This window comes from Otolemur garnettii, unplaced genomic scaffold (assembly GCF_000181295.1).
Source record: "Otolemur garnettii isolate 467f Iridium unplaced genomic scaffold, OtoGar3 scaffold00318, whole genome shotgun sequence".
In the NCBI taxonomy this organism is placed as follows: domain Eukaryota; kingdom Metazoa; phylum Chordata; class Mammalia; order Primates; family Galagidae; genus Otolemur; species Otolemur garnettii.
This window is the reverse complement of record NW_003852713.1, coordinates 385,068-399,484: the sequence shown is the minus strand read 5'-3', so window position 1 is coordinate 399,484 and position 14,417 is coordinate 385,068. Positions and strand designations below refer to the sequence as shown.

At 39.4% G+C, this 14,417-nt stretch overlaps 1 protein-coding gene across 4 annotated transcripts in view; it reads right to left on the bottom strand.

The window, feature by feature from the left end:
* The window catches only part of KLF8 (Kruppel like factor 8), a 183,475-nt gene that overhangs the window by 124,420 nt on the left and 44,638 nt on the right, over nucleotides 1-14,417 (bottom strand). For 3 of the 4 annotated variants that reach the window (XM_003803509.1, XM_012813853.1, XM_023509036.1), the window contains exon 2: nucleotides 12,883-12,956. The exons of the other annotated variant lie outside the window; for it this stretch is intronic. In XM_003803509.1, coding sequence (XP_003803557.1) covers nucleotides 12,883-12,956 — 74 coding nt within the window. The remainder of the gene's footprint in view (nucleotides 1-12,882; nucleotides 12,957-14,417) is intronic. 4 annotated transcript variants of the gene reach the window in all.

Here is a 14,417-nt window from a genome sequence, read left to right as displayed (position 1 = left end):
CTCCTCTCCTCTCCTCTCTTCTCCTCTCCTCCCCTCCCCTCCCCTCCCCTTCCTTCCCTTCCCCTCCTCTCCTCTCCTCTTTCTTTCTTTCTTCCTTTTTTTTTGCCAGGCCCAGGCCAGGTTCGAACCCACCAGCCTCAGACCTCTGACCTATAGGACCTATGGGCACTCAACCTCTTTCTGTTTTCTTGATGATAGCTTCTAATGGTATAAATTTCCTTCTTAGGAAGGCCTTTACAATATCACACAGGTTTTGATAGTTTGTGTCATCATTATCATTTTGTTCCAAAAACGTGATAATTTCCTTCCTCATTTTGTCTTTGACCCAGTGAGTTAATGGAACCTGGCTTCATCTTGAAATCAGCCAGCCTCTACCCAATCTCAATGAGTCGAGGTATTTTCCTGGAATCTCAGCTGGGGAAAGATACATACACTGTGTAGTGTACCACCCCACCCCCTGGCAGTAGCTGGAGGGGGAGACTCTGTCTCTTTCCACTACAAAACAACTGCTTAACCTCAGAGGGTCCCCATCTCGACAACCCAGGTTGAAAGTTCTCATAAGATTATCCCAGGCAGTATAATCACTGCTCACAAGAAAGAGTTCAAAGGGTCTCAAGTGGCCAGATTGTAGGAATTAACAGGAAGTTCCATCCAACAAATCTGAGGGTCTGGAGCCTGGTCTCCTCTGGTGAGTAAGTCAGGAATGTTTGCCTGCTAAAGTCAGAACAGAGACATCAGTGCCTCCACCCCTGCCACACACTGGGATGTTATTTCTATGCTGCTGTCCAACAGCCCACACAATGTCTGGGCCTCTCAGTGAATTCATCAGACCCTCCAGGCTCTGCAGGAACCATAGCACATTTATTCCCCTACAATAAAAAGCAACAACAACAACAACAAAAATCCCTTTCTTATAAACCTTTCCCAATGTGTAATTAGCTTATATATATATATATATATATGAATAAAGTATCACTTAAATATATAAAAAAAAAGAAGAGTTCTGCTGAACATAAAAATTCCCTTGGCCTCTGAATCCTTCAAATCAATTTAAGCTCTTAGTTTTCTAACATTTCCCTCTTATATCTTACCTAACTGCTTCATTCTCAGATTCAAAATGTATAATCCAAGGAATCTCCCATGGAAAAGCAGTAATGGAATGTCTTTCCACAGTCTTTCTATAACTTATTAATAACAATGAGAAATAGAGTTACAACAGAAAACATAAGAAAAGATTTGGTTGGTGGGAGGGGACAAAATGACTAACTAGAACCAGCTTTCCACAGAGGCTACCCATCTAGAAGGAGAGATGATGGTTTGGAGTTGAGCTGGGAGAGAAGATGGAGGAATGCACATCACCCCTGCAGAGGTGAGCTGCAACCTCAAGGAAACAAACTATAGGTACAAAACCCATTGCCAAGTGGATGTGAGTCCCCTCCCCCATAAGAACGGCTCACAGTGAACTCTCTACAAACAAGTGAGCAGAGTTCAGATCTCTTTTTTTATCCCACGGGAGAGAGCTGCTACAAACCGTATCTCCTTCCCCAGAGAGATCCCACTTGTGAGCCTAGGCATTCTCCTGCCAGCATTAAAGTGAAAATCTATTATACCCGCAATTCTGAACTTCCAGCCCACCCCTCCACCCATACCCTGTGATCTAGAATCCTGTCCCCTATAGAGTCCAGATTGTTGGGAAATTTCTTGAGAGGTATGGGAATGGTGCAGGCTGCTATAAGTCTGTGATGAAACAATTGCACAGGTGTAAAGTGGGGATTGTGGATTGAGGGAGCCAGTGGGAGAGGAAGTAACGTGGCCCACAGTAGAGCATGGTGGCTGTGGTGGCAGCAATGGGGCTCACAGTCCAGGTCGTATTTTTGAGAAACAATTCCTGTTTCTCTTTGCAACCAGAGGGAGCTGGGCTTCTACCCTGGGGGCAGCCACAGGTGGAGCAGAACTGGAAAAAAACACAGGCTCCTTGAACTGGGGATATGCCTGCGGTGGTACCTGCCCAGGTGGGGCATGGCTGGGACAAAGATGAGAGTACGCACAGCACACAGTGGCAGCACTCACCCAGGGCAGTGCTGAGGCAGAGTCCCAGCTTTTGTGGACTCAAAACACCGGCCCTGGCACACAATGGAGCATAGCAAGGACAGAGTCACAAACTCTGCTAGAATACACGCAGCAGTGGCACCAGTGCAGGGCAGGGCTGGGACAGAGATGCACTCCTCTCTGAGCTCTAATTATGCCCTCCACACCACAGAGTTCAGCAGAGACAGAGACACAAACTCCATGAGATTATGTGCGGTGGTGGCAGCCTGGGGCGGAGAAGCCATTGAACAGTAGAGAGAGCCAGGGAGCTGGGCTTCAGACCCACCAGGTTGCTCTAGTGGCAGACTATTACAGAGAAGGCACTGATCTCCCTTGCCCAGACAGGCTGATATCCCTGTCGCTTCCACCCACTGAAGGGAGCTGGGCCACAGTCCTGTGGAGATACCAGTGGTGGGGTGAGGATACAGCAGGCAGCAGGGAAGGAAGCATCAATTCCTCTGGCCTGACTCTTAGCCCTCAATTCCTTGACTACTGGAAAGAGCCAAACTCCAGCATCTTTGGTTTCCGGGTCCAAGCTGCCTGTGGAACCTTACTACCAGGTTACTGGTCACCAATCAAACTCTTGCAATTGAGCAGTGATTTGTACTGCCTGGGATAATTGCTTTGGAACTATTGATTTGGGCAGTCCACCTGGGGAACTTCCAAGGTTGAACTGAGGTTGTGCTGACCTGGGAGGGACTGACTTCTCCTGCAATAGGGGCTCGGGAGAGGTGGGGGATGTCAGTTTCCTGTATCTACCCCTAGCTTGAATTTTATCCTTATCTTCTGACTCAATAAGCTCAGATAGTGGCTGGCTAACTACAAGTCAGAGCCAGTTAGCCCTATCACACCAATTTGGTTTTCAGAGTCTATTGCTGCAGGTCTGAAAATGATCTTTGTATAGCTCTAAGGAAAAAGCAACAATCACTAATCACTGTTCTTTTGTAAAGGGCAACTTAACTACATTCCTGGAACCCCCAATTCAATCAAACCCTTCCAGTTTTAATACCAAACTATGGAAATTAAGCATGGGGCAGAGCCAGAGGAAGATGAATAATCAGAGTAAATCAATTCCCCTGGTGAATGAAAAAAGGGATGTCAGAAGATGCCATTCATTAACAAATGGCAAAAATGTCAGAAATAGAATTCAGAAAATGGATGGAAAATAAGATGAATAAATTGGAGCAAAAGATGGATATTGACATCTAAAAAGATGTACAAAAGATGTCTCAAGAAGTAAATGCTTTTAAAAACAAATTTACCAAGGATATGGACATGATGAGAAAGCACATAGCAGAGCTTAGTGAAATGAAAAAAATTATTCAAGGAGCTCCAAAAAAAAAATTCAGTAGAATCCCTTGGTAATAGAGTGGAGCAGGCAGAAGAAAGGATTTCTGAAATTGAAGACAAAGCTTTTGAATGTGTCCAGAGGATCAAATAGGCAGACAGATGGACAGCAAAACTTGAACTTTCCCTGAGAGAGTTGTGGGACTACTCCAAAAGAGCAAACATTTGTCTTACAGGAATTTCTGAAGGAGAAGAAGATGATCCTAAAAGCACAGATGTTTTACTACAAGAGATTATGGAGGAGAATTTACCAAGCATTGCAAAGGATACTGAAATTCAGATATCAGACAGTTTCAGAACCCCAGCACCATTCAATCCAAATAAAGCATCTACTAGGCACGTTGTAATTAACTTCACAAAAGTTAAGATGAAGCAGAAAATTATGCAAGCAGCCAGATGTAAGTAAAGCATTACACACAAAGGGAGAAATATCAGAATGACTGCAGATCTCTCAGCTAAAACCTTGCAAGGCAGAAGTTGGTCTATGACCTTCAATCTCCTAAAATAAAATAGCTTCCAGCCCAGGATCCTATATCCAGCTAAGCTAAGCTTTATCTATGATGGAGAAATCAGATACTTTAATTACATACAGATGTTGAAGAAATTTGGCACAACAAAACCAGCTCTCTAGGATATCTCAGTCCCATCCTCCATAATGACCATCAGAATGGTCCACAGCCAAAGTAAACTCACCCAGAAACTTGAACAAAACCCAGAAACTTGAACAAAACCTTCCACAGTAGGGTAAGGACCAAAAATATTCACTAGACATTTGAAAAACATGACTCCAAAAGACAATCTCATTTTTCAGCTATCTTGGTTAATGTGAATGGCTTAAATTGTCTTCTAAAGAGGCATAGGTTGGCTGACTAGATACAAAAACTCAGACTACAATTCTGTTGCAAACAAGAGTCTCATCTTATCTTAAGGATAAAAATAGACTCAAGGTGAATGGATAGACATCTACAATTGAGACTAATGAAAATCAGAAAAAAGCAGGTATTGCAATTTTATTCACAGATACAATAGGCTTTAAACCAATAATAGTAAGGAAAGATAAGGATAGTCACCTCATATTTGTTGAGGGAAACACCCAACAGAAGAGTTTTCAATTATTAACATTTATGCACCCAACCAGAATGCTTAAAAGACATGAAAATATTGATATCTTCCTGCACCATAATAGTTGGAAATTTTAACACCCTTTTGGCAGTATTGGATAGATCCTCCAAGATCAAACTAAGTAAAGGTGTTTTGGACTTAAACCCGAGTATAGAACAACTTGACTTAACAGACATCTACAGAATATTTTGTCCTAATAAAACTGAGTACATATTCTTCTTATCAGCCCATAGAACTTCCTCCAAAATTGATCACATCTTAGGTCACAAGTCTAACCTCAGCAAATTTTAAAGAATAAGAATTATTCCTTGTATTATCTCGGACCATCACAGAATTAAACTTGAACTTTATAACAACAGGAATCTTCATAGTCCTACAAAGACATGGGAGCTAAATAATCTAATGCTGAATGATAGCTGGGTCATAGACGGAATTAAGAAGGAAATCACCAAATTTTTGGAACAAAATGACAATGAAGACATGAATTATCAGAACCTATGTGATAATTCAAATGTATGTAGTCCTACGAGGGAAATTTATAGTGCTGCAAGCCTTCCTCAAGAGAATGGAAAGAGAAGAAGTCAACAAATTAATGGCCCATCTGAAGCAACTGGAAGAAGAACATTCCAACCCCAAACCAAGCAGAAGAAAACAAATTATTAAAATTAGGACAGGATTAAATGAAATTGAAAACAAAACAATCATTCAACAGATTAACAAATCAAAAAGTTGGTTTTTTGAAAAGTTTAACAAAATTGATAAACCTTTGGCTAACATAACCAGAAAGAGAAAAGTAAAATCATCAATCAGAAATGACATAGACAAAATGACAACAGACACCTCAGAAATTCAAAAAATCCTTAATGAATACTATAAAAAAACTGTTTTCAGAAGTATGAAAATTTGGCTCAGCACCTGTGGTTCAAGTGGCTAGGGTTCCAGCCACATACACCTAAGGTGGCAGGTTTGAATCCAGCCTGGGCCCACCAAACAACATTGACGGCTGCAACCAAAAATAGCTGGACATTGTGGCGGATGCCTGTGGTCCCAGCTACTTGGGAGGCTGAGGCAGGAGACTCACTTGAGCACAGGAGTTGAAGGTTGCTGTGAGCTGTGATGCCTCAGCACTCTACCCAGGGGGACAGCTTGAGGCTCTGTCTCAAAAAAAAAAATTATGAAAATCTGGAGGAAATAGGCCAATACCTGGAAGTATGCCACCTTCCTAGATTTAACCAGAAAGAATTGGAAATTTTAAATAGACCTATAACAAGTACTGAAATAGTATCAACTATACAAAATTTCCCAAAAAAGAAAAATGTAGGAGCAAATGGCTTCACATAAGAATTCTACCAAATCTATAAAGAAGAACTAGTACCTATATTACATAACCTTTTCCAAAACATAGAAAAAGAAGGCATATTCCCCAACACATTCTAAAAAGCAAATATCACTCTGATTCCCAAATCAGGAAAAGACTCAATGAGGAAAGAAAATTATAGACCAATTTCTTTAATGAATAGAGATGCAAAAATATTTAATAAGATTCTAGCAAACAATCCAGAAACACATCAAACAAATGATACACCACAACTAGGTTGGTTTTATCTCAGGGTCTCAAGGTTCATTCAACATATGTACATCTATAAATATAATACACTACATAAGCAAAACAAAAAGAACTGAGACCATATAATCCTCTCAATTGATGCAGAAAAAGCTTTAGATAATATCCAGCATCCTTTCATGATCAGAACACTTAAGAAAATAGGTAAGGAAGAGACATTTCTTAAACTGTTAGAGGCGATCTACAGTGAACCCACAGCCAATATCCTATTGGATGGAGTAAAATTGAAAACATTTTCACTCAGACCAGAAACCACACAAGGTTGTCCATTGTCTCCACTGCTACTTAACATTGTAATGGAAGCCTTAGTCATCTCAATCAGGCAAGAGAAGGGCTTCAAGGATATCCAAATAGGGTCAGAGAGATCAGACTTTCACTCTTCGTAGATGATATGATCTTATACCTGGAAAATCCCAGGAACTCATCTACAAAACTCTTAGAAGTGATCAAGGAATATAGCAGCAAAAATTACAAAATCAATACTCACAAATCAGTACCTTTTATATATACCAATAATAATCAAGCTGAAATTTAAGCCAAAGACTCTATTTCTTTTACAGTAGTGCCAAAGAAAGTGAAGTATCTGGGAGTGTACCTAACAAAGGAAGTGAAAGTTCTCTACAAAGAGAACTGTGAAACTCTGACAAAAGAAATAGCTGAAGATGTTAACAAATAAAAAAACATATCATGTTCATGGCTGGGAAGAATCAACATTGTTAAAGTGTCCATACTACCCAAAGCAATTTACAAATTTAATGTAATCCCTATTGAAGCACCACCATCATACTTTAAATATCTGTACAAAATAATACTTCATTTTATATGGAATCAGAAAAAATCTCAAATACCCAAGACATTACTCAGCATTAAAAAAAAAATCAGTTAGAATCACGCTACCAGACTTCAGACTATACTATAAATCTGTAGTGATCAAAACAGCATAGTACTGGAACAAAACAGAGAAGTAGATGTATGGAACAGAATAGAGAACCAAGAGATGAACCCAGCTTATCATCATTTGATGTCTGATACGCCTATCAGAAACATTCAGTGGGGGAATGACTCCTTATTTAACAAATGGTGCTGGGAGAATTGGCTGGCGACTTGTAGAAGACTAAAAATGGACCCCCACCTTTCACCGTTAACAAAAAAAGACTCTCACTGAATAAAAGACTTAAACTTAAGACATAAAACTATAAAGATACTTGAGAAGAGTGCAGGGAAAACTCTTGAAGAAATTGGCCTGGAAGAATGCTTTATGAGGAAGACTCCCCAGGCAATTGAAGCAACACCAAAAATACATTACTGGGATTTGATCAAACTAAAAAGTTCTTCACAGCCAAGAGCACACCAAGTAAAGCAAGCAGACAGTCCTCAGAATGGAAGAAGATATTTGCGGGTATGTCTCAGACAAAGGTTTGATAACCAGTATCCACAGAGCACTCAAACGTATTAACAAGAAAAGAATAAGAGATCCCATCTCATTGTGGGCAACAGATCTGAATAGAAACTTCTCTGAAGAAGACAGGCACATGGTCTACAGATACGTGAAAAAATGCTCTTCATCCTTAATCAAGAGAAATGCAAATCAAAACCACTTTAGTTATCATCTAACTCCAGTAAGATTATCCCACATAACAAAACCCTAAAACTGTAGATGTTTGCACCGGATGCTGAGAAAAGGGAACACGTCTGCACTGCTGGTTGGAGTGCAAACTAAGACATTCCTTTCTGAAAGAAGTTTGGTGATCACTTAGGGAGTTAAAAATAGACCTGCCATTCGATCCTGTAATTCCTCTATCTAGAAAACCAAAAATCACTTTATAACAAAGATATTTGCACCAGAATGCTTATTGCAACCCAATTCATAATTTCCAAGTGATGGAAGAAGCCCAAGTGCCCATAAGCCCATGAATGAATTAACAAATTGTGGTATATGTACACCATGGAATATTATGCAGCCTTTAAAAAGTTGGAGACTTTACCTCTTGTACATTTACATGGATAGTGCTAGAACATATTCTTCTTAGTAAATTATCTCAAGAATAGAATAAAAATTATCCAATCTACTCAGCTCTATTATTAAAAATATATATAATCACCCACACTTCCATATGACAGCTATAACTCAACTACAGTCCATGATGAAGGGGGAAGAGAAGAGGGAAGGGAAGTGGGAAGCTGGGTGGAGGGAGGGCAATTGGTGGGACCATACCTATGATGCATTTTACAAGGGTACATGTCAAACCTATTAAGTGTAGAGTATAAATGTCTTTTTTTTTTTTTGTGACAGTCTAACTTTGTCACCCTCGGTAGAGTGCCATGGTGTCACAGCTCACAGCAACCTTCAATTCCTGGGCTTAGTCGATTCTCCTGCCTCAACATCCTGAATAGCTGGAATACAGGTACCCACCACAATGCTGGGCTATTTTTTGTTACGGTTTGGCCAGGGTTGGGTTTGAAAATGCCACCCTTGGCTCGGCGCCTATAGCTCAACCGGCTAAGGCGCCAGCCACGTACACCTAAGGTGGCGGGTTCGAATCCCCAGCCCAGACCTGCCAAACAACAATGGCGGCTGCAACCAAAAAATAGCTGGGTGTTGTGGCGGGCGCCTGTAGTCCCAGCTACTTGGGAGGCGGAGGCAGGAGACTCGCTTGAGCTCAGGAGTTGGAGGTTGCTGTGAGCTGTAATGCCACGGCACTCTACCCAGGGAGACAGCTTGAGGCTCTGTCTCAAAAAAAAAAGAAAATGCCACCGTTGGTATATGGGGCTGGTGCCCTACTCACTGAGCCACAGGTGCCACCCAAATATAAATATCTTAACACAATAATTAAGAATGTGCAGTGAAGGCTATGTTAACTAGTTTGTTGTAAGTGTTTCAAATTGTATATAAAACCAGCACATTGTACCCCATAAATGTACTAATGTACACATCTATGATTTAATTAAAAAAATAAAAACCAAACAATTTGGTGTAATATTTTCCATAAGAATCTTGATTGTGGGTACAGATGTATAAACAGATACAATCTGTAAATATACATTAACAAAGGGTCTAGGCTAAGTTTTAGGGACTTCTGGACTCTGTGCTTTAGGCTCAGAAACCTCAAAAAGCTGTAGCTCTGAATCCTAAACATAAAATTGAGACTATGTTGGAAATTTTACTGTCTTTTGCCAAACAAAGACTATTTCTAAGATGCTGCCTGCTGCCTGTGATGTGTTTACCTGGTATTTGGTCTGGTTATTCATGTTACTGAGAATCATATTATGCAAAAATACTCAAAATAGAAACTGGCTGATGAAAGCCTAGAAACAGAAAAATTTATATTCTTATTGCCTTTATGAGATATGAAGTTACAGGCCCTGTTCCAAAAAGCCATTATGAGTTGTGCTTTTATAGACTAAACCTATCTTGTGGTTTGCCAGTTCTTAACAATAACCCTGCCTGCAGTAGAACTTCAGTCATTATTTCTCTCCTCCCAGTATCACAAGGCTTTGAAAGAAGTGTTGGAAGGTCAGTTGTTTGGATTTTAGTGTTTTAGTGCTAACTTTCTCAAAATACATCATCACATATTTCCCTCTATACATATCACGTTCAAGTGCCTTATTATGTCTAAATGTATCTAGTCTATAGCAAGTATTTTCTGGGTATGAATGCTATCTTCTGAAGACATGTTTCCTCAATAAAACATACTCAGGAGAGGCCCAGAAGGTTGACCTGATGGTTCTTTGCTTTGTTATCTGAAGATAAGTATTCCACATATGCTTATTAGGTGAAGAATTTTCCCTTGTGTGCACCAAGGATTCTCTTTTCAATATGATGAAAAGAATTTTAATAAGAATCCTGAAATATAGTCCATTTTTTCCCACATTTTGAATATAGCTATCTTTATGATTAAAAAAATGGCAATAGGAGGCTCTTGTGGCTCAAAGGAGTAGGGCACTGGCCCCATATGCTGGAGGTAGTGGGTTCAAATCCAGCCCTGCCCCCCCAAATGATAATAATCTATCCGCTTTTCCTTCTCTTTCTACATAGGATAATACACTTGTGTAGTTATAAAACACAAATTCCTACCCGTTGTGCTCTGTGGCATGGCCAGTATTCTGTGGCAATGTACCACAAGCACCTTAGCTTTATTAAAAGCAAGACATCCTGGAAATATCAGAAAATCAAAATAAGTGCTTAGATCACCTACTATCCCAAAATTTTCCACACATTGAACCAATTTCAAAGTACCTTCAAATTCTGGAACTTCAGTATTCAGTATTCTTCTTCTACATAGAAAATCATTTTAAGACTCGTACTTAGGCACAGTGAGATTTCAAAATAAGGTAGCTAGGCATGCTTGGTAACATTTCACTGAGTATTTTTTATTAAAAGTACAATAGACTTTTATCTAACACTACTTATTCAGCTTCCTCTTGGTATTAATTATGACTAAGTACAGGCAACCAGCAGATGTTTTGCAACAATTATCTAGTTTTGATGTTCAAATAGTTCCTAAATGACAACAGCTATATGAAAGTTAAACAAACATTAAATTTGTTTTAATAACATTAAAACAGTACAAAGGAGTAACATTTATATGCATATGTAGATTAAACAATTTGAATTATGTACCATGGGCCAAACATTTAATGATTGAAGACAATTAAAAAGTGACTCATAAATGAAGCCCAGAGCTGGTGACATAGGTGAAGACAGGATAAGTACTATTTATACAAAACTGCATACTCAACTCTATAGACAGGGATTTTCAAGGGAAATTTTGACTGCATTTGAGTCTTGCATTGATTTTAGAACTCAACCCTGAGCAACATGATTCAATTTCTAGCACTAAGTGCTTGTCTGTAACAGATAATCTTTGAATCTTTGCTCTTGGAATGTCCAAGTCCAGATTTCTTTTCTGTAAATTAAGAACACTGAGAGTATGGATGGTTAATTTTGTGTGATGACTTGTTTGGGCTATGGTGCCCAGATATTTGGCCAACTATTATTCTGGATGTTTCTGGATGGGACTAACATTTAAAACATTGGACTTAGGCTCACACCCACAGCACAGTGTTTAGGGTGGTGGGTACATACACTGAAGCTGGTGGGTTAGAACATGGCCTGGGAACAACAACAACAACAACAACAACAACAACAACAACAAAAAAGAACATGGCCTGGGCCAGCTAAACTGTAATGACAACTGCAACCAAAAAATAGCCAAGCAAGCTTGGTGCCTGTGGCTCAAGTGGCTAGGGCGCCAGCCACATACACCTAAGGTGGCGGGTTCAAATCCAGCCTGGGCACACCAAAACAACAATGATGGCTGCAACCAAAAAATAGCTGGGTTTTGTGGCAGGTGCCTGTGGTCCCGGCTACTTGGGAGGCTGAGGCAGGAGACTTGCTTGAGCCCAGGAGTTGGAGGTTGCTGTGAGCTGTGATGCCACAGCACTCTACCAAGGGGGATAGCTTGAGGCTCTGTCTCAAGAAAAAAAAACAGCTGAGCATTGTGGTGGGCACCTATAATCCTAGCTCCTTGGGAGGCTGAGGCAAGAGAATTGCTTAAGCCCAAGAGTTTGAGGTTGCTGTGAGCTGCGATGCCATAGCACTCTACTGAGGGTGACATAGTGAGACTCTATCTCAAAAAATACTTAATAATAAATAAATAAAACATTGGACTTTGAATAAAGTGTATTATCATCCATAATGGGGGTGGGCCTCATCCAATCACTTCAAGGTTTTAAGAAAACAAAGACAGACCTTCTCAGAGCAAGATAGAATCCTGCCAGCAAATTGCAAATCCTCCTTGCCAGTCTGCACTGTCAGGTTTTGAACTTGCCATGCCGCTATAATCATATGAGCCAATTTCTTGACATCTCTGTCTCTCTCATGCATATATATGTAAATCTCTCTCATCTATCTATAGATATAAAGTCATCTATAGATAAGATGATTTTATATATATAAGAATGCATAGTGCCATAGTGCAATGCATCACTTACATGTAAAATCACTTGCATCCTTATATATAAATCTTTTTCTATATATCTATTTACATATATTTAGAGAGAGAGAGATAGATGTACATATGTACATCTTATTGGTTGTTTTCCCTGGAGAATACTAGCTAATACATTGTTCACTGGGGTTATTTTGGGATTAAGTAAGACAATATATTTAATCTTCACAGTGCCTGAAATATGGAATGGTGCTAGGTAAATGGTTGCTGTTTTATACCAAAGGTCTAATCATGTATCCATACCCTTGTCCCCAAAGGCTATGTTTCTTTTACACCAAATCTATTTCCCAGTTAAGTATGAAACTCAGGCATTCAGGTGCTTTTTAAAATTAAATCATAACTGTGTTTATGAGGTACAATGTTCTTATTTAATATACAACATGGAAAGCTTATATCAAACTGGTTAACATAACCATCACCTCACTTATTTGTTGTGGTAAGTCATTTATATTTTACTCTTAAGAGTTTTGAAATGGACACCAGGAGGAGGGCAGGTGTTTGGTAAGACCTCACCAAATGTGCACAATGCAAAGGCTTTCAGGTACTTTCTAGAAATCTAACCTCCTTTGCCTCTTCTCTGTCCTCAAACATGTTATTAGAAAGAAAAATTAAATTCAACTCTGCAATGATTACCAGATACTCAACACTATTATGTCCCAATATCAGTACCTCATTTTCCTGGTAACTGACCTGTTTGAATACCTGCATTGAGCCACCTTCTGAATTAAGTTGGACCTGCAAGTTGTTTATGAGTTGATCCATATCTGGAAAAAAAAAGAGAAGGCGAAAACAATTTTTAGAATAAAATCGAACCCACTATATGCATAAGTATGCCATTTATCCTTATATGTGTTCTATGAACATTGTCTTTCATGACTTACTAGATAATGAAAGATAACTGAAACACTTCAATTCATTCTACTCATCAAAATTGCCTTGACATTGTCTTCAACAATATTAGCTGCCACCTTCCCCCTAATTCTGCATGTGGGTGAATCTATTTCATCCATCCTTTCCAACCTTTTTTTTTTTTCTTCATAAGAATATAAGCATAGCTACACAATTTCCAGAATTTTCCCTTCTTGGTCTAGTTCTTACTCTAACCATTTACCTAGCACTGTTCCATATTTCAGGCACTGTGAAGATTAAATATATTGTCATATTTAATCTTCAAAATAACCTCAGTGAACAATGTATTAGCTAGTATTCTCCAGGGAAAACAACCAATAAGATGTACATATGCACATCTATCTCTCTCTCTCTAAATATATGTAAATAGATATATAGAAAAAGATTTATATATAAGGATGCAAGTGATTTTACATGTAAGTGATGCATTGCACTATGGCACTATGCATTCTTATATATATAAAATCATCTTATCTATAGATGACTTTATATCTATAGATAGATGAGAGAGATTTACATATATATGCATGAGAGAGACAGAGATGTCAAGAAATTGGCTCATATGATTATAGCGGCATGGCAAGTTCAAAACCTGACAGTGCAGACTGGCAAGGAGGATTTGCAATTTGCTGGCAGGATTCTAACTTGCGCTGAGAAGGTCTGTCTTTGTTTTCTTAAAACCTTGAAGTGATTGGATGAGGCCCACCCCCATCATGGATGATAATACGCTTTATTCAAAGTCCAATGTACATTTGTACCCCACTTCCATTTTCCATGTCACTTTCCTATTTTGGTCCATAAATATTATCTGTACATGTGACAGTCCTAGAGTCACTCTGAGTCTATTATAGTTCTGGGGCTGTCCAAATTTTCACTCATTATTTGTTTAATTAAATTCTATTAAATTTGCTTGCAGTTTTTGTCTTAGGTTTTCTTTTAGGTTACTAGAGGAAGCATAGTGAGGAATAAGAACCGTAGAGGCCAAAACATGGAAACCTCTAATATCTAAAAGAGTTTAGAGGATTCTGGGAAGATGGCTGACTGGTAGCAACCCTGGTCAGAGGCTCCTGAGCAGAGGAAGAAAAACTGGTTGGAATTAGAATCTATAAAGCCAAAGATGAGGAGCTGAGCCCAGAAAGAAGTTCAGCAAGCTATAAATCCAAGGAAGATAATTTAAGAACATAAAACACAGGTACAAAGCGGGCCCCAGAACTGCATACTAGAGCTGCCCCCCTCGCGCGGGTGGTGGGCGGGCACAGAGAAGCCCCCTGTGCAGGGCAGCCACAGAAGTACTTGCTAGAGCTTAGCACACCCCC